The following is a 22,132-nucleotide window of genomic DNA, read 5'->3' as shown; positions in this document are numbered from 1 at the left end:
CCCCTGGCAGACATACCCTGGTCCTATTCCACCTATCCTTTTTGCAAAGCATGTTCCCCGTTTCCCTGACAATAGAGTCACCAACAACAACCACTAGTTCCTGTGGGACCAGCGCATTCTGCCTAGGGGTCTGCCTCTGTGTTGCTTGATGACCAAGTGCAAGCTCTGGCGTTGATGTGGGCAGCTGAGAGCTTGATGGGCCCCTCAATTTATTTCCTTCGAGGGCATCCACCCTGTCCTTCAAGCTCTCATAAAGGCCCATAACAATGCTGAGTTGTCGCCTGATTTCCTTGCACTCCTTACATCGTGCACACACAAAGACATCCCCCCTTGGCAGTATAATGCCCCGTACCCGACTGCTCCGCAAACATCAAGCAAACAGTGCATTTTGAAAGACTGTGATTCAGAGGGCAACTGCCCCCCTCAGTTCTCCCCTGAACCACAGCACTCCCATTAGCTTGAGCCTTTTGCTTTGCTGCTCTGGTCAGAGTCATGATTCCGATTTAATTCAATAAAATTTCAAAACAAAAATTGAATCCTTAAGTTATATCCCAAAACAGTTATATTATATATTTTTTTTTTTCGGTATCTAGTGTTTTCTACGAGTTCCCTTTATACAACTTCCGTATCACGTGTACCACTATAGTTATGTATTAATTATTTGTTACGATTAAGTCGTTATATATATATGTAGAGTTAAAAATACAATTTAATTGACAATAAAGTTTATCAAGATTAATAGATTTACTGATTAATTGACAATATTATATTATGCACTATACTACACTAAGCTTATGCTATCGTGTAAAAATGGCGGGAATTCTCGAACGGTACTTCTACGGACTCGTAAGTATTGATTAGCTTCCAAATCTCGCTATCTCAATTTAGAATAAACTAAGGATCCTGACTAGGTCTATAATCTACTTATAGAAGATAATTTGATATAACAATTGGTTAATAAATCGACTAAATTTGGTTAAAAAAAAAAGACCTCTCGTTCAATTTGTAACACGTGGATTTGATACCGTTACCGATACTAAGTAATACCTACAAAATCTCTGTCTAAGTTAAACTTTAAACTAAGTATCGTAACTAGGAATATAAAGCTACTCTAGAAAATAAGTTAATATGACAATTTAAGCTAATAAATCAGGAAAAACTTCTCTGTTCCAAGAGCTTCAAGGAATTTCGACCGCACAGGCTAACCTCGACCCAGATTTGGGTACTTACACCTACAAAATTTTCATTTTGTAGGTGTAATTACAGAGTCTGGAGACTAGGCACCGGCGAGGTGATCTGATAGAGGTGTATAAGGCTTTGAATGGTTTGAGCATGCTCAATGCCAATGGGATTCTTCATCTTGCTCAGAATAATCAGCTCAGAGGGCATAAATTCAAATTGAGGAAGGATGGATGTTGGATAGATGTGTGGAAATTTGCCTTTGGCCAGCAGGTGGTTGGTTGGTGGAACCGACTTTCATCACTTGTTGTTGAAGTTGATAGCCTAAACAAATTTATGACTCAACTGGACAGGTATTTCGAGCGAACGGAGGGGTGAAATGGGAGTGGTGTGTTTTTTTTTTTGTCTGATGCTGAATAAGCTTGCTTTCTTGCATCATATGCCTCTACTAATGCTAATATTCTGCTAATGTTGATGTCACTTTAACTTTGTACATTATATTATATTAATTGTGAATGTGCGTTTTTTTTTTGTTTTTTTTTAAATAACTGATACTATTTTAATTCTTTTATTAAGAGAGTGTTGGGAACCATTCTTTTCTAAGTACCTTTGGACACCCTGCCATCTGGGATGGGTCAGAAATTTCCTGTTAGATTGGTTATCGTATAATTTATTATATACACTATTCTGATCAATAAACTGATATTGTTATTATTATGTTATAATTATCTCAAAGTTAAAAAAAACTAACTGATATAGCTGTTTATGTTAAAGTATCTGCTGCTGCTATGAATATTTTATTTTGCAAAATAAAATTTAGAATGAAATTTAGAGGTCTTAATGCCAATTAAAACCTATAAATTCCATAAGAGGTCTTAATTGGCATTAGGTTTGTAAGCTTCTAAATCAGTGCTTTGCAAACTTTTTTTTGTGCCAATACATCATATACATACTAAAAATAATTCACCACTCCACCTAGAATTTTGTAATTATTCAACGCACTACCCTTGGTTTCCTTTTCTTTTAGTTTAATGGTGAATGCTGTGGTACTCAGCTTCCTTTGCTTTCAACAAAAAACATGTAAATGAGAGTAAGAGAAAGTGAGGAAAGATATGCTAAACATAAGCTAAACCAAGGTCATCTTAAATCAGTTATATTAGTTATTAGCTTTCAAAGAGAATGTGTTCCATAACTTATAGCGGGCGCCTCCGTAGCCAGGTGGGAAGGAGCAGTAGTGCATATCACATGCTTCTTGAGTAGACCGGGGTTCGAGCCCGTCACCACCAAATACGGAAGATGCGGAAAGGTCATTCATTTAATCAAGCTAAACCAAATGGCCACCTGAGCCGTAGCTCATCTGCCACTTACAATCATAACTGTTTTATTTGTTAATAACCTTGGTCAATCAATCTTTAACAAAACAACAAACAATTACAAAAGTCTAACTTGACTAATGACATAAATCAAAAGACAGCACAACCTTTAGCCTCGCGGCGGAGTCGGCATCTCCGCCCCCACCACGAGTTTCCGTCCCCACCACGAGGAGGTAGCTTGCCCTATCTAGTGAAACATAGTCTGGTACCTGCCAGACTAAATAATAATAACAACAATTGATCTTTCAAAAAAATTCATAATAACAATTGATCATACAATACTCACACCGGTCCAGTCCCTGCGAACCCCAACACTGACGTTACTGTGACCGATGACCCCCAGTCACCACCGGGAGAAGTCTTCCTACAATTACTAAAAAAGGGGTAACTCCACATGATACCAACTAATCTTGTTCAGTTCTTCTCTTTAAAGTATCAACCGCCTTTAAATATTCTGGACAAGTTCGATCGTTAGCACCATGTGCAGAAGGCACCTTCCTCCTCCAGCAATTTACACATTTTGGAGCATCTGCTCTTTGTGTACAAGACTTAAAAGTATGACCACTCCCGGCACAGTGACTGCAGAACTCGCCCGCATCACAGTACCGGGCCACATGGCCATACGCCATACATTTATAACATTGCGTCGGTGTCCACAACTCCCAAACACAGTATGAGCTCCAATTCAAAAACACTCTTGAATATTTTAAAAGGTATCTCCTTACACGTGGGGAAACCTCCACCACTACATTGTACCCTGGAGAGTTCCTTGCCTTATTTTTTGCGAGTATTTTTATCTCGGAAAGAATTTGGTCTTTACTGACGAATCCGTCAACCAAATTCCTTTCCCACAATTCATTTTTTAGGGACTCTCGATCTACATCTGAATCAACATCAAAAATTACTAATCTTGGCAACCGATGAAGGGGCCTTTCAACCTCCATCCCAAGCTTTTGTACCTCCGTACACTCTTCGAATTTCTTAACATTGACTTCAGAAGCAGTTTCGATCATTACCCTTTTATTTCTTATAGGTCGAACTGATACTATCTTGACGTCAGTTAAGACGGGCAACTCGTCCCATCAACTCACTCTTAACTTGGTCACTAGTACTATATTTGTCCGCCTTTGCCTTCACTATAATCATTTTATTCTTGGACTTTACCTCACTGGAACTGACAGCCTCTGCATATGATCTTTGAACAGCCACTTCTTTTTCTTTCTGTTCCATCAAAGTGCTCAACTTAGTCTCAAGGAGCACATTTCGAACAGTCAAAGACTGCACTAACTCAGCCATCTTGTCCCAGTATCCCATTACAATATCTAGATCGTGTACACTTGGTTTTTTTAAAGCCGATACAAAAAACCTTAATTTACTTCTATAAAAATCCAAATTCTCCAAGGTGGTAGGTTCTAACATACACCGTGCATATTCCGAGGACTTCTCCTGTGAATCAAAAGGTATCTTCTGTCTTGAACTCTTCCCGTCTGGAATTCTTTTCTTTACAGGTGGTCTACTCGAGACCTCTCCTGTGACTTCTTCAACTGAAGACTCCGAGTTCTCCTCCGAAGATTCTTCCACTGGAGGGACCGGAATCTTTTTCCTAGTTCTTGGCATTATACTCTACAACTTTCTTGACCACTCACAAAATTTTGATTACACGAAATTACAAAAAGAACCAGTCCTAAACAAGCTCTATCTACCAGCTGAGGGAACAATCACCTCAGCTGCCCAGCCCAGACCACTAGGAGGAAGAGCCTCTTCAAACAGTTTGTCGTTCAGGGATCCAAACAAACAGCCGCACTATCACAAGACCAAACAAGTCGCAATGATAAAGTTTTGACCAACTAATCAACAAATCATTTGGTACCTGGGCCATGCGGAAAGGTCAGGGAATGACCACCGCATATCCCGGAGCAATATGGCCTTAGTTGCTAATGCTCCTAAAAACCAAAAAAACAACAACATAACTTATAGCCACCAAATTTGAAGACGTCAATGGATTATTCAGTAATTGTATTTTAATCAATAAATTACATCAGTATATGCAGATTGAAAACAATTCTGATGTGATCCAAAATTTGGTGCACCCACTGTGGAAAACTCTGTTCTAAAATTTTAGATATAAAAGAATCAGTCAGCATTGACCATTTAATGTAGGTTTCGAAAGCTAAAAATATATAATTACATTATGTTATGTAATGTAGTGTTTTGTTTATGGAGTTATCTAGGTTTGGCAACGTAAAATTAATAAGTATAATACAGTATATCCTTGATTTAATGGACTATTTGGGGGGATAAGGGTCTGATATTGCTGATTATAATATCCATTAAATCCAAACATCCGTAAAATAGCATCTATATGAAACCAGAAGTCTGTTAAATAACAAATGATATATTTTGCAACCCTTATTTAAAAAAACAAATTTTGCTGTATATATATATTACATATCATGCATTAGAAAATATTAATGAATTACTTGTCTCTCTTTTGACAAGGAAAAAAAAAAAATAAAAAACTGAACATTGTGTAGTCTACTCAGAAGAGGAATCTCTTTTCTCCTCTTCCATGTTTATTGTCAGTCCTGACAATGTGTTTGACGTCATTGAGATGACACAGGTTTGGTCAGATAATTGACTTGAAAAAGCTTCCAATTTCAATTGTGGTTTGGTGTTTATGAATAATAATCTCTCTGAAAATCAGAGTCATATGGCTGAACTTCAGGATCAGATGGCGAGTTGATAAAGGTGGTCAAGTCATTGAGATGAGATCTTAATTCAGGTAGCCTGATTTTGCAAATTGGTGGCCCTTCTTCCTCCTCATCATTTTCTTGCTTTCTTTGTCCTTTTTTTATCATAAGCCATAACTTCTTTTATCAAAAGCAGTGACTATCTTCCTCTCTGTCATCACTCGATATCCCAGAACACCCTCTTCTTCTGTTACACCTTTTTTGCCAGCATTCGTAATTGTCCTGTGAAAGTCACTGACCTCACAACCATTGAATTGTAAATTGGCATCCATGTTATTTAAAAGTTTTTTTTTTTTCATCCATTTTTGAGTGTTTGGTTGTTTACTGCTTCCCAAGCTGATGCAAAGTTTAAAATTACTGATTTTAGACACAAAAGATGATATTGTTGTACATGTTGGCACTAATGACTTTAAGAGTAAGAGATCTACAGATTTACTTAATAAGTACAGGTCAATGCTGGAAAAAAGTCGCGAGTTAGGGTTAAATTTGAAAGTGTCTGCAATTCTGCCCAGGCACGATAGGAGGGAATATATGGAGAGATCCTTATCAATCAATTTGGGCCTGGACAGACTGTGCAGGGCTCGTGGGGTAGAATTTTTCTCAGTGTGGTTTTTGCTTGTTAACAGGAGAGATTCCTTCTACAAGGTTGGGATAGACTTAAATAGAAAGGGTTCAAGAATATGTGCTGATGCTATTGAGGCAGTGTTAGGCAGGTTGGAAAACTGCTAGCTTGGTGGGGATACATGAACTAATAGAGTAACAGCAGCTGCAGGCAGGGGTGAAAGTGATTCTTGCACTGTTTCTATTGGAATGAGCAGCAGCCTGGAAAATGAGGTGCGAGGGATTTCGTAGAGGGCTTGGAGTAATTGCAGACAGGCTGCCAGGGCAGGTCATGGGGTTTTGTCACTGATATACAGGAATTTTGCTAGCAGAGAAAAGGAGGTGATTGTCCCTCTGTATAAGGCAATGGTCAGGCCACGCCTTGAGTATGTATACAGGTCTGGAGGCCTCATTTTAGGAAGGATGTAGATTTGCTTGAGCGTGTGCAGAGAAGGGCAACAAGATTGGTGAGGGGAATGAGGGGATCCTCTTGCCAAGAGAGGCTTAAGTTCTGCAAATTGCAGCAGCTGGAGACTAGGCACCTGCGAGGTGATCTGATTAAGGTGTATAAGGCCTTAAATGGGTTGAGTACGCTGAATTCTGATGGGATTCTTCCACTTGTTCAGATTATGAACATAAGGGGGCATAAATTCAAATTGAGGAAAGACAGATGTAGAATAGATGTGCAGAAATTTGCCTTTAGCCAGCGAGTGGTTAATTGCTGGAAGAAACTTCCATCTGTTGTGGAAGTTGATAGGCTAAATAAATTTAAGGAGAAACCAGACAAACATTTAGAGGGAATTGTTTTGTATTTTTTTTTTTTTTTTTTTTGGCTGATGCTGCATAAGCTCATACACTTTCTTTCTTGCATCACATGCCACTACTACTACTATTATTGCAGAACAAGTAAATACATGGGCTGTGTTAGGGTATCTAAGAATAAGAACCGGTGCATGTACACCAAAGCTAGAAGTAAAATAAATAAATTTGATGAATTTGAAGTGCTGGTCAAGACATCAAAGGCAGATATTGTTGGGATATCAGAGACATTGTGTCACGCAGATATAAGCAGTGCAGAATTAGAATTTTGGGAGTACAATTTGTACTGAAAGGATAGATAGGGTAGGAAGGGAGGAGGGGTTATGCTGTTATTTAAAATCTAAGGAAGCGCATCCAGTTGAAATTGGTGGACTGTGCAATGTGAGTCTGTTTGGTGCGACTTAAGCACTGGGAAAGGAAAAATGAGAGTAGGTGTGTGTGTGTGTTATATATAGGCCTAATGACTGTTGAGTACAATGAACAATCGTGCAGAGAAATAGAATGGGCCAGTAAATCATATTGTCTTATAGTGGGGGATTTTAACTTCCCAGATATTGACTGGAACTTGTGGATTGGTCACTTGCACACAGCAAGACTTTTGTGTATTTATTGGATGATTGTTTTCTGCAGCCTGTTCGAGAGGCATCCAGAGAGTGTAATACTCATGATGTGGTTATCAGTAGTGATTATTCGTGCATTAAGAATTTGCAGATAAAGGAACCACTAGGTGGCATTGATCACAATGTACTGATGTGTGATTTACTTAAAGATATAATTACCATCATTGGTAAAGGGAAGGGTTTTTGCTTCTGTAAAGGTGACTACAGTAGTCTCAGTCAGTTTTTAAATTCTGTACAGTGGGACCGACTGATGAAGTTACCAACAGCAAATTCTAAGTGGGAAGCATTCAAACAACTAATCTTGGAAGCTAATAGGATTTTCATACCAATTAAGAAATATTGTCCAAGGTTTAAGCCTAAATGGATGTCAGATGAACTAATGAGACTCGTGGCAGATAAGAAAAATTCATGCGATGCATATAAATTAACAAGCGACACAGAAGTCTATGGCAGATATTAGCTAGTCTGTAATGAAGTCACAAAGCAAACTTAAGCAAGTAAAGGCAGATTACCAGAAATCTTTGGCAAAGGGTGCTAAGAAAAACAACAAAGACTTCATTACTTATATAAACTCTAGAAGAAAGGGGATGAATCAGATTGGTCCACTTGATGTTGGTGGTTCAACTGTTAATGATCCTGCTCAGATAGCTGATAATCTGAATGAGTATTTTTCATCTACATTCACACATGAGGAGTTATTAAGGGAGGAAAATGCAGGAAGTTTATCAAACTGTAACAGTGTGCTTAATGATTTTGTAATAACTGAGAGCAAAGTGGAGGAGAAATTGTTGAAGTTAAACTTAAAAAAGGAACCTTGGGTGGATGGGATCCATCCAGGTATATAAAAAAAGGCAACAAAGGAAGTAAGCAAACCATTAGCCATAATTATGAGAACATCTTTGGACCCAGAGGAAGTCCCCATGGACTGAAGATGTAAAAATGTATCCCCAATTCACAAGGATATCTAAGGGGGGTGACACGAGTAATTACAGACCAGTTTGCAGATGATACAAAGGTTGGCAGTGTTTATAATTACAGTAATTGCATTGTGCTACTGCAACAGGATCTAGAAAATTTGAGCAGATGGGCTGAGAAGTGGCAACTGAAGTTTAACATTGACAAATACAAAGGGCAAATGCAAATGGGTAGAAGTAACCCCAGAGAAAGACAAAGATATATCAGTTAGATATGAAGTTTTCTGAGCAATGCAGACAGGCTGCTGGAGCAGGTCAAGGGATATTGTCAATGATATACAGGAATTCCGCTAGTAGGGAAAATGAGGTGATTATCCCTTTGTATAAGGCAATGGTCAGGCCATGCCTTGAGTACTGCATACAGCTGTGTAGGCCTCATTTTAGGAAGGAATGTAGAGTTGCTTGAGCATGTACAGAGAAGGGGAACAAGATTGGTGAGGGGAAGGAATTGATCCTCTTACCAAGAAAGGCTTAAGTTCTGCAAATTGCAGTGGTTGAAGACTAGGTACCTGCAAGTTGATCCGATTGAGGTGTGCATCTGAGATCTTACTCTTGTTCTGTGTTACACTGTTATTCTACACTGTTACACTACTTTTGTTTTTCGTTCTTGGAAATTTACTCAGATTCAGCCAGTCCCTAAAAAGGATGACAGATCTTTCCCATCGAATTATTATACAATTGTACCTACCTCTACTTCTTTCCAAAGGAATGGAAAAATCCATCAAACCAACTAAACCAGTCCACCAAACCTTCTGTCTGATCAGTGATCTTCAATATGATTTGTGTCATTGCTGATCTATTGGCTTATATTACTCAGCTTTGTACAAATTCAATGGAAAAGTTTCAAAGTTTAAAACTTGAGCAGTTGCACCGAACATTTCTAAGGCTTTTGATAGTTTTTGGCATAATGGTCTTATAAACTAGCTTCCATCTTATGGATTGCTGACTATTTTTTTTTTTTTTTTTTTTTTTGCAATTGTGTATCCAGTTTTCTCTCTTTTTACTGTTCCATGCAAGTAATGGTTGGTCGTCTTCTAACTTCTCCACTAACGTTTACTTTCCCAAGGTTCAGTTCTTTCTCCCATTCTTTTTCTCTTGTATATTCATGACCATCTCCTGCTGACTGGAAATCCTATCCATAGTTTTGCTGATGATAGTGTGCTACGTTCTAATTCGAATTTGCAAAACCTTGTCCTGCACAAAACTTCTTCGACTTCTCACATATCCTCCACCAATTCCTTTGCTGATCTCCAAATAATTCTAAAGAAGCCTTAATTAATTTCAATCCATCCAAAACTCTGGCCTGTCTTATTTTTCTCAAAAAAGTCTAAATCCATGGAGTTCTGCTCCCACATCTGGGGTTGATGCCCCCGAACCTCTTGAGCTTCTGGGCTCAATTCAAAGGAAAGCAGTCAGGTTAATTAATGGCTTCTCTTATAATATCACTCCATATCTGTCTCATAGATGTTTAGTTTCTGCTGCATGCCTTTTCAATAGATAATACTTCCATGGGCACTGTTCTTCTGAATTGACATCTATAATCCCCTTCCAAACCAGTCTGAACACTTGCTGCAACCAATCAGCATACTTTTGCTGTCCAACCGCAAACTCACAAAATCAACTTTTATTCTCCCTTGTTTATCCCTTCTGCTTCTGTATTTCACAAAAATTACAATCTATAGAAATTCAAGTTGTTGTTGTTGTTGTTATTTGGTTTTTAGGAGCATTAGCAACTAAGGCCATATTGCTCCGGTGCGGTGGTCATTCCCTGACCTTTCCGCATCCTCCGTATTTGGTGGTGACGGGCTCGAACCCCGGTCTAATCAAGAAGCGTGTGCTACGCACTGCTGCTGCTCCCCACCTGGCTACGGAGGCGGCGAGTGAGAAATTCAAGTCTAATGTCAAATATTTTGTTTTTTCAACCTGGAACTCATACGTGGTACCATGTAGTATAGGTTCTGATACCTTTCATGTTTGGGATTTTCGAGAGAGAGAGAGAGAGGTGGAACATATGCTGGTCTTTCACAAATCCGCAGAGAGTAAAATCTAAAGTTAGATCACAAATAATTGTGGGGGCTACAAAAACAAGAGGGGTGTGAAAAGTTTGTATCCTGAGTATGTAAAGGTATTGATACAACATTAAAAATTTCTGTTTCACCCACAAAGTTTCATGTGGTTTCTTTTTTTAATTATGGGTCCTGAGGTCAATAAAGTTTTGTAATTGAGGAAAGATGGACAAAATCAGTCACCGTGCAATCATTAAATATTTGGGAAAAGTGGAGCTAATACCAAAGGCAATTCATTAGGATATGCTTACAATGCTGGGGAGAGTATACCCCCTTCCTATTCCATGGTTAAGAAGCAGAATTTAAATGAGGGAGGGAGAGCCTACAAGATGACCTACACTGTGGAAGATTTGCAATGTCTGTCACTCCAGTATCTGGTGTGATCTGGTGATGAGCGATTGAAATATGAAAGTGTGTACCACATAATAACAGAGGTTCTCACTATGAAAAAGGTGTCAGCACAATGGGTCCCAAAGTTGTTGACATCAAATCAAAAACACACACAAGTGTTAAATCAAGTGAACATTTGCATCGTTTTCATGCAGATCCAGCAATCCTTGAAAGATTTGTTACCATGGATATAGGTCCATCACTTTTAGCCTGAGACAAAGAAGTGGTCCAGACAGTGGAAAAAATACAGCTCTTCTCCCCCTCCAAAGAAAGTCGAGTCAATCCCTTCTGTTGGACAAGTTGATGACATTGTTTTTTGGGATGCTGATGGAGTGTTGCTAGTGTATGTATGTATGTACGTATTTAACTGTCGAAGGGTGGCACCCGGACATACATCCATCTCCACCAATTTATCATATAATATCATGTTCTCATAATGGCCTGTTAGTGTAAGTGTGTGTAATGTGATGTAAGTGAAACAGGCTACTCCTCTGCCACCAGGTGATAGTCCATTGGGCAATTACCACCTGGTGGCCATCCCTGGCACGAGGAGCTATGCCTGGATCTATTAACTCTTGCTGTGCATATTGCACCTAAATCCCGCACCCACCAGTAAGGGTGCAAGACTGGTGGGTGCCAGCAGTCCCGCTCCTGGGGTGCCCACACCCAAGAGCCAGCAAAAAAAAAAAAAAAAAAAAATGCACCAACTAGGAGAATACATCTTACTAGTGAGTGCAACAATCCTGCCTCATGGTCATTCCACAAGGCCAGCCAAAAAAAAAAAAAAAAAAAAAATTTCTCCCCACCTCCAAGACAGAATGCCTATCCATCCAGAGGAGGGGAGAAAAAAAAAAAAAAAAAAACAGGTCTTTACTTAGTCAGTATTAGTAACAACATGTATACTCCTCCTCCTTTTATTAAATATCAGCCTGCAAAACCATTGAAATTCTACAAAATTCCTTTCATTAGACAGCCAAATTAATTCAGAACCCCTAATAAAATTAGGTACCAAATTAAATAAGTCTAATCTAAATTCATCATATAAATTGCATTCATATATGATCCCATGTTTCCAACCTTCCACAAACACAGTAAGGATCTTCCACTAAACTAAACTGATGCAACTTACTTTTTAAGGAACCATGCCCCGTAATCAAATATGAGCATTCCATACTTGGATAAAACCAGCGATGCAATTTGTTATTAAAATTAAATTCAACACTAGGTATAAATAAATAAGTTACTCTACCAGTACTACTGGAATCCCAATGGTCCTGCCATAATTTAATTAATTTCACCAAAATTTCTTTCTTCTGTTTGCTAACTGCAGAAGAAACTTCATTAGTAATCCCCAGAAATGTAATTTGTATTCCTTTTCTTATAAAATAACAAAAAACTCTATACACGACTGTTAAATCCAAAGGCAATACCCCCGCAATCACCTGTAGAGCATTAGTCGAAACCGTCTTACAAACACGCAAAATAGTTAACATTATTCTTTGTATTGATAATAGTTTTTGTTTAAATTTTACATTGACAGTACGAACATACCAAATTGATGCAGCATACGACACAATCGGAATAAAAATAGCTTTATAATATAGATACAAAATGCGTTTACCTAGTCCCCAATCTTTTCTGGTAACCCTAACTATAGAAGCAGTGTAATTTTTTATTTTCCTACTTAAATAATTCAAATGTTGGGAAAATAATAACTTATCATCCAAGATAACCCCTAAATATTTTACCTGGGAAACAAGAGGAATTTGTTTACTGTTTACTAATAATCGAGGCGGTCTGTTGTAGTCTAATTTTCCTTTTAATAACATCATGACAGTTTTAGAAGATGAAATTTTTAGTTTATTTAATGTAGCCCAATCAGTCAAATCCTGAACAATAACCTCCATTCTACTTTCTAATACTGCTCTAGATCTTCCTGTCACACACAAAACCAAATCATCAGCATAAGCCACCTTATAACAATTAGGGACTGTTCTACTTAACCACTGGTTTAAGACCAGATTCCATAAAATAGGACCCAACACAGATCCTTGTGGACAACCGCGATCAATAATTCTATTAAAAGTTAAATGTTGGGATCTTATAATAATCTGTCTATCCATTAAATAACTTTTAATAATTTGGTATAACAAATTGGGACAATTTAATTCTCTTAATAAAAAAAGCACACTTTGATACCATACAGGATCAAATGCTCCTTCAAAATCTATAAATAATGCTAACACATATTTCTCACCAGAATTTACACTAAAATTAATCAAATCACGTAGGGCATCCTCTGTTGAACTATTTCTCTTAAAACCATATTGATATTTAAAATGAAGATTTTGTTCGTTGAACAATTTCTCTAGCCTTAACAACAACAATCTTTCCAATATTTTGCCCAAATTTGCTAACAAAGAAATGGGTCTATAACCCCTAGGATCAGTCAACAATTTGCCAGGTTTTTGTAATAATTTTAACAGAGCAATTTTCCAAAATACTGGAAAAACTCCTTTCAATAAACACTTATTATACATATTAACCATTATTTCTGGACACAAGTCAACAAACTTTTTAACACAATTATTTTCAATCAAGTCTAAACCTGGTGTTTTATTATCCCCAACCTTAGAACATACAAATTTCACTTCATCAATATTAAACAATTCCATCTCAGATGATCCAGTGTATTGTTCATTCCCCTGTCTAATTTGTTGCTGCTGTACACTATCTTCCCCACAATTGTCATTCAAAAATAAAGTGCTAGTAATAGTAACAATTGTAGAATACCAATCAGTAGACTCAGTATCATTTGAATACACAGTATTAATTAAATTATTAACATTCAACTTGTTTCTAGTTAACTTAAACAACAATCCCCATGGCTCACTATTTCCAGTAGTACAAACCAATTCTTTCCATGCATTAAATTTGTGTTCAGAGATTGCTTTATGGTATTCTCTCCTCTTAATTTTATACATTTCTTTATACCTTAATGCTTCATTATTACTTCTACCCCTAACCCTTTGAAAAAGCTTCCTAATTCTAAACACTTCCCTCCTTAATACTGATAGCTCCAAAGACCACCAAGGTACTTTATAACCTCTCTGTTTTCTTCTCTTAGCAGCCAAATTTAAAGCATTAAAAATAGAAGATTGAACAAAAAATGCATATTCAGAAGCAGTTAATGAATTTAAATTGTCCCTAGTATAAACTGAAAAACTATCCAACACAGCACCTTTAAATTTATCCCACTTAATATTTTTATAATTAAATCTCAAAGTATCATCTGTTGACATATCTGTATTGCTAATTTCAGATAAATTTATAATTATTACAATAGCTCTGTGATCACTGTTAGTCATATTTGTAACAACATCCCAAGAACTGACTCTTCTATTTAATTGATTATTTACTAAGGTGATATCAATATTGGAAACACCATGAATGTTATCAAAAGTATATGGTTTAAAAGGTTCATTCAAAATACTTAAATTATGACATAAAATGAATTCCTCTAATTGAACACCTCTATAATCAACCATATCACTATACCACAAATGTGATTTTGCATTAGCATCGGTGCCTCCGTAGCCAGGTGGGAAGGAGCAGCAGTGCGTAGCACACGCTTCTTGATTAGACCGGGGTTCGAGCCCGTCCCCACCGAATACGGAGGATGCGGAAAGGTCAAGGCAATGACCACCGCATATTCCCGGAGCAATATGGCATTAGTTGCTAATGCTCCTAAAAACCAAAATAACAAAATAGCATTAGCATCCATTGCTAAAATAAGATTACTAGAAGCTACAAAATTCATTACATTTTCTAAGTATTGCACTGAAATATCAATATTAAATGAAGGTGGACAGTATAGAGATACTAAATAAAATGATATCACATTAGTTGAAACATGAATACAAGTAGCATGTTCAGAGCAAAGACTAGATATAACAGTGATATTAAAACTCTTATTAAAAACTACAATAGCAGTTTTAGGTTTAACTACAGTAGTGTGTATAACATGAGCAGTTATTGGAAATCCAGTGACCTTACAAGAGTTTGCAAATGTACCTACATAAGGTTCTTGGAGACAGAATATCATAACCTCCTTCAATCATACCAACTTTAATTTCATCCATGACATTTCTTGATTTTTGCCCATTCAATTGAACAATTCTTAAATAATTTACTCTATGATCATACGTACTAGCATTATTCATCATAATTAATTCGCATACTTGCAATTTCCAATGCCCGGATATATTCAGGACAATTAACATCTCTTATAGAATGATCATGAATCCTTCCCTTCCTTTTACAATTAACACATTTTGGAGTACCATCCTTATCTTGACAATCACTATATTTATGCCCCCCGGGCACAATGCCCACAAGACAGTCCTATGTGTACAGTTACCAGCTGAATGCCCGAATCCCAAACATTTAAAGCATTTGGATATTATTACAAACTTTCTGAATTTAAAAGAAGCAAACCCAATGTATAACCTATCACAAGCTAAGATACACCTGTGTAATTTTGGATTCATACTTATAACTCAATTATTATACCTGGCTTTAGATCCAGTACAAAATCTAAATAATACACCCTCTTTAACTTCCAATTCAGTAAAACCAAAATCCTTAAAGTTCTTATAAAACAAGTCCTCAAAAAATTCCTCCTTTTCCACATCCTTTGGCACATCATATACTAAAATTGAAGGGTCTGAAAGTTTAATGTTGTCTAGTTTTAAAACTTTATTTACTAACTGTTCAGAATTGATAATTTTATTCAAATCCTCCCTTTTAACTGTTTCAATCAGCACTCCCTTATTTCTTATCATTTTTAAATTTCTAATTTTAATGTCCTTAAAGCCTTCTTTCAGGGATTGAGCCCCGACATCCTTCACCTCTTGACTGGAAGTAAATTGAGTATTGTCTTCTGCTCGCAATATAAGAGTATTGCCCTGTTTTTGCTGAATGTTTTTAGGTTGATGCCAATGACTTCCATCTAACACACCTTCATTGATCCTTTAAAACAACTTGAGCACCCAATTGCCCCTTTACAACACCTGATTTCAATTTATCTGCATAAGAAACTGCCTGTTGTTCTCCAATTGTTGACAGCTTGGACTGATCTCTAATAAGATCATCGAATAGATTGGCTCTTAATTGTAGCTCATCAATCCTAGCCTTCAAACGCTCATTATTAATGAGCAAGGCTGTAGTGATTATCTCCATGTCAACCCATTTATCTAGTATAAAATTTGATGCTGTCTTTATAACCTTGTTGGCTTCGTTCGTGGTGTAATCAACCACAATCTTCTTTAACTTTGTAATGAACTCATATATTGTATTTACATCCCCATATCTAGATCTTTGCTCGTATATATTGTTGACTATTATGTTGCTTTCTCTGACATTGGTACCTATGCTTCGTCTGCTAATATCCCCAGAAGAATTGTCAACGTCAACATTAAGAAATTCTGAATGAGCCTCTGAAGCATCTGATATCTTTGGCGCTGATGTTAACTGTAAATCCTGTATATCCTCTCTGATCTCTTCACTCTGTGTTCCCTGATCTATAACACCATTCAGAACCTCAACAGCTGTCATGGAACCTACATCTTTATCCTCATTCCTTGTACCACTAACTCCTGGATTAGAACTGAAAGTTGCACCTTGAACTGAAGTTGAACCAGCTTTAACATTCTTAATTTTATGCTTTGGATCTGTTGGCTTTTTAGCCACCTCTCCGTGTAGCCTGGGAACTCGCGAGGAGAGGGGGGAAAGTGCCAGGCTCTTCTTCTCTTCCTCCCCCCACCTCTAGGATTTTTCTTCTTATCCATATTTTAAACCAGATAATTGATCAACTCAGAAACACCAGAAATACAGTAACTATCAGCAGGAAAACCCAATTACGTTTCCCGCTAAATTACGTGTCCGCCGACTATGATCGTTGCCACATGGCAGCCAAATTGGCTCTGCCAATGCGGTAATCCACAGACACTTAATCAAATAGCAATATTACAAAAGTTAATTATTATTTCACCTTGAAACTATTAAAAAAAAAAAAAACAGCTAAAGAAACTCTTCAATAGTTAATGTTAACGAACACACAGCAATCACCTTCCAAGAGTGTTGCTAGTGGATTACCTTCAGAAAGGTCAGACAGTCACAAGGGCATATTATGCAGATGTTTTTTTGTGAGGTGTTTGCATTAGAAGAACAAAGGGAAATGCCAAGGAAAAAGCCAGGAAAGAAGTCTTGTTCCACCAGGACAACATGCCTGCTCAAAAGTCTGTCATTGCCATGGCTGTACTGCATGAGTGCAACTTTAAAATCTTGGCCCATCCCTCCATATTCATCAGATCTACACAACACTGACTTTCACTTATCTCCTAAATTTGAAAAAATACCTGTTTGGCATCCATTTTTCTACTAAGAATGTTGTCGTTGCTGCAGTGGATGCATTCTTGGAGGCCCAAGAAAGTGTTAAAAGTGAAAAGTGTATTGACTCCTAAGGGGACTACATTGAACAGTAACATATTACCAGATTCCTCAAAGAAATCCTTCATACTCAGACCACAAACTTTTCAAATGCCCCCCCATGTATAAACCTATTTAAAGGTAATCCTATTTAAAACAGAGGATAGAAGTACTGAGAAAAGCATAAGTTGTGAAAAATGCAATAAGCAATCACTAATGAGCAGCACCAATTCACATCCAAATTCACTTTATGATCTAAAAGAAGTTTGAAACAAGTTAGTTAATGTATGCAGTGTTGTTACTTTTCTATTAGTATTACTATTTTAGCAAAAAAGTAATAATTCATGATTTAAAGCAAAAACATAAGCAAAAAGTAATGACTTATTTTGGAAGGGTCAACAAATCATTCTAAAGAGCAAAATATAAAATTTCACAAATCGATTCACTGTAAGTTATGTGTGGACAGATGGACAAAGAAATAATAATTAGCAGATTTATTTTGGTTCAATTTTAATGAAATTTGGGATGGATCTATAAATCTTTCTTAAATTCCTAAATATAAAATTTCATAAAATTCCATCCACTGGGAATTGAATTATTATGTAAGGAAAGGGGGAAAAACTGCTGGATTTCCATTGGTCTGATTTCAATAGAATTTGGAATAGCTCAACAAATCATTTTAAAAGGCCCATATATAAAATTTCAAAAAATTTATCCTCTTGGAGTTGAGTTGTTACATGTATATGGACAAATGTATGCATGTAAAGTTGTGTGTGTGTGTGTGTTGTAGTAAGCCCAAATGTGAAACTTGTATATACTCAACAGAGACTAGGCACGAAAAAATGCATATTGGTATACTCATGAAAGGTTAAAGGTGTTCCATGTCACTCTTTCTTGACTGCATAGATTTGTGAATCTAAAAAGGATCACATCTGGTGAGTATGGGCTTGGCACACCCAGGGTCCTGAGCTGGATATCATCATTCTTCTCTTTCTTGGTGATTCCTTTCAACTTCTCTCTCTCTCTTTCTCAATTTTTTTTTATTGGTTGGTGCAGCATAAGCCTCAGGCTTCCTAGCACCATATGGATTATAATAATAATAATAATAGTAAAAATATCACTATTTGATCTTTAGTGATTCTTGGTAATTTCTTTTTAAATAGGAAAAATCCATTAGTCATTCTTGGAGCTATTACAAAACTTTATTACCAAACTTATTTATTGTAAAGTGGGTGCTATTTTTATGTTCAGGAACCAAACCTTGATATATAGTGGCAGTTCCTTAGCCATGTACCAATTTTCTCTTATTTGACTATTCCATTCAAACATACTTTAAAAGTTGATACAAATTATATACTACCAACATTTAGATTTGGAAAACACAAGATTTAGTTTTTAAGTGAAAAAAGCCAATTTTTATTTTTAAACCAGATATTGGCCTTGTAATTAAATTTCACTGACAGTATATACTCATTTTATATTGAGATACAGCCATTGGATTGTCAACCAGTGCTAATTTTTTAAAGAATACCATATTGGAAATTAGCACTAGGATTTTTCTATCTATAGATTTCTCTTTCGGTTTTTGGACTTATTTCTGTGTGGATTTTCTATCTGAGAGATTCCCTGGCTTCCTGCCATGATGAACATAATGTACTTTTTCATTTGTTACTTATAGGCTATGATGGTACATTCAATAAAGATTTATTTCTTTTATGCATTATCTGTTAGCTACCACCAAGTATCATTGCTTCAGGGATGATACTATTGCAGTTTATTATTTAAAAGGTGTGTGATATTATGATTTTTTTTTTATAATTTTTAATGATTATAATTATGATTACTATTTTTATCATGTTTAGCATTATTCTAATATCAAATATCTTTAGGATTCCTGGGTGAGTGAACTTAGAAACCGGCTTGAGACATTTCTTTGGGAAGTACTGAAAGACTCTATGCATACTCCACAGCAGCCTCGTCTTTTAGAACTCTATGTATCCTTTTTTTTTTTTTTTTCCTATCTTCTTCTTTTCTTTTACAATCATGTAACTGTTCAGCATTTCATCACATAATGGATTTCATGTAAAATTACATTGTGGGGATTACACACCATCCAGTTATTTAAATAGTTCTTAGTTTTATTTGGAATTAAATTTGTTATACTCTTCTTTAAATATGAAAATGGTAAATAGAACAGAAAGGGTTATACTTCTTATTGGTAAGTGCATAGACTAGCACACCCAGTTGATAACTATATTAATAGTGGCAAAATGACGCAAGGAAACAAATGATATACACCAGTCATTTAAGAAAATATACCTGTTTCATTTGCCCATCCCTTGTAATAATTTGACCACTTCTTGTTTAAATTTATTCAAACTAAACACCTTCATAACACCAGGTGGAAATTTTTTTTAACAATCAGTTATTCTCTGGATGAAGGCAAATTTCTGGATATCTCTCCTGGAACTATCCTTTTCCAATTTATTTCCCCTTGTGTGTGTGTGTGTTATCTAAGAAAGAGTAAGGATGCCATCAGCACTTAGTTAACTTAACCAATTAAGAGCCTTAAACATTTCAGTCAAGTTTACTTACAGGTATCAGTTTCCAGATGCTGCAATTTACAGAACTCATCTTTCACAATTTTCTGCATCTGTCTGATATTAAGAGTAGGAGTCCGGTGGAATTACTTAACAAGTACAGGTCACTATTGAAAAAAGCTGTGAATTAGGGTTGAATTTGAAAGTGTCTGCAATTATGCCCAGACACGATAGGAGGGAGTATGTGATGAGAGCCTTGTCAATCAATTCAGCCCTGGAAATATTGTGCAATGCTCAAGGGGAAGAATTTTTTTCAGCCTGGTCTGTACTTGTTAACAGGAGAGACTGCTTCTACAGGGATGGAATACACTTAAATAGAAAGAGTGCAAGAATATTTGCTGATGTTATCGAGGCAGTGTAGGTGGGTCGCAAAACTGCCAGCTTGGGGGGATACAAGGGCTAATAGGTTAACAGTGGCCACTGGCAGAGGTGAAAGTGATTCTTGCACTGCTTCTATTGGAATGAGCAGCAGCCTGGAAAACAAGATGCAGGGTATTTCAGAGACTGCTGGGAGTCATTGCAGTACAAGTAAACACATGAGTTGTGTTAGGGTAGCTAAGAATAGGAACAGGTGCATGTATACTTGCGTATACACCAATGCTAGAAGTTTCGTAAATAAATTTGACGAATTTAAGGTATTGCTCAAAACATCAAAGGCAGATAGTGTCGGGATATCAGAGACGTGGTGTCACACAGATATAAGAAATGCAGAACTGGAATTTGCGGAGTACAATGTGTATAGACAGGATAGGAAGGGAGGAGGGGTTATGCTATTAGTTAAGAAACACATAAAATCCAAGGAAGTGAAGCCTGTTGACATCGCTGGACAGTGCAGTGTTGAGTCAGTTTGGTGTGACATAAGCATTCGGAGATCAAAATTCAGAGTAGGAGTGTGTTATAGGCCTAATGACTCTGATGAGTATAATAAGAAACTGTACAGGGAAATAGGGAATACAGGGAAATAGAGTGGGCCAGTAAATCAGAGAGTCTTATAATGGGGGATTTTAATGTCCCAGATATTGACTGGAATTTGTGGGTTGGTCACTCACACACACACTAGCAAGGCTTTTGTGGATTTATTGGATGATTGTTTTCTACATCAGCATGTTCAGGAGGCAGATAGAGGGACTAATACTCTTGATCTGATTATCAGTAGTGATTCGTTGTGCATTAAGAATCTGCAGATAAAGGAACCACTAGGTGGCAGTGATCACAGTGTGCTGAAGTGGGATTTACTCAAAGAGGTAACTACCATCAGGTGTAAAGGGAAGGGTTTTTGTTTTCGTAAAGGTGACTACGAAGATCTGAGACAGTATTTAAATTCTATATGGTGGGACCAACTGATGATGTTACCAACAGTAAATTCAAAATGAGAAGCATTCAAAGAATTTATCTTGGAAACTACTAGGCTTTACATACCAACTAAGAAATATTGTTCAAGGTTTAGGCCTAAATGGATGTCAGATGAACTAATGAGACATATGGCAAAGAAAAAAAATGCATGGAATACATATAAATTAACGGGTGACACGGAAGATTATGATATATATAAGCTGGTCTGTAACCAAGTAACAAAGGAGATTAGGCAGGCAAAGGCAGATTATGAGAAATCTTTGGCAAAGAATACAAAGAAAAACAATTAAGAGTTCTTTACCTATGTAAACTCTAAAAGGAAAGTGATGAATCAGATTGGTCCACTGGATATTGATAGTTCAACTGTTGATGATCCTGCTCAGGTGGCTAACAAACTAAATGAGTATTTTGCATCTACATTCACACATGAGGGGTTATTCAGGGAGGAGAATGCCAGAGGTGTATGTATGTATTCTGGCAGTGGGCTAGATGATTTTGTAATAACTGAGAGTAAAGTGGAGGAGAAATTGTTGATGATAAACATAAAAAAGCACCCTGGGTGGATGGGATCTATCCAGTTATATTAAAGAAGGCAGCAAAGGAAGTAAGCAAACCTTTATCCATAATTATGAGAGCTTCTTTGGACTCAAGGGACTGTAGATGCGCAAATGTGACCCCAATTCACAAAGGAGGATCAAAGGGCGACACAAATAATTATAGACCTGTTAGTTTAACTTCTGTTCCAGGAAAATTAATGGAGGCACTGGTTAAAGAAGCACTGCAGGATCATCTAGACAAGACTTCAGTTATAGCTCGGACACAGCATGGTTTTGTTAAGGGGAAGTCTTGCCTGACCAATTTGATTGGATACTATGATGCAGTCACAAAAGAACTGGATGCAGGGAATAACTTTATTATA

The 22,132-nt window shown here is 36.8% G+C and overlaps 1 protein-coding gene across 7 annotated transcripts in view; it reads left to right on the top strand.

Moving 5' to 3' along the window:
- Nucleotides 1-22,132, top strand: part of LOC150079226 (lisH domain-containing protein ARMC9-like) — a 446,058-nt gene that overhangs the window by 88,849 nt on the left and 335,077 nt on the right. For all 7 annotated transcript variants that reach the window (XM_090383948.1, XM_090383946.1, XM_090383947.1 and 4 more), the window contains exon 6: nt 19,150-19,254. In XM_090383948.1, the coding sequence (XP_090240074.1) occupies nt 19,150-19,254 (105 nt within the window). The remainder of the gene's footprint in view (nt 1-19,149; nt 19,255-22,132) is intronic.

This window comes from Mastigoproctus giganteus, chromosome 10 (assembly GCF_048544385.1).
Source record: "Mastigoproctus giganteus isolate SK-2022 chromosome 10, ASM4854438v1, whole genome shotgun sequence".
NCBI classification, from domain to species: domain Eukaryota; kingdom Metazoa; phylum Arthropoda; class Arachnida; order Uropygi; family Thelyphonidae; genus Mastigoproctus; species Mastigoproctus giganteus.
This window is presented reverse-complemented; position numbering and strand designations above follow the sequence as displayed.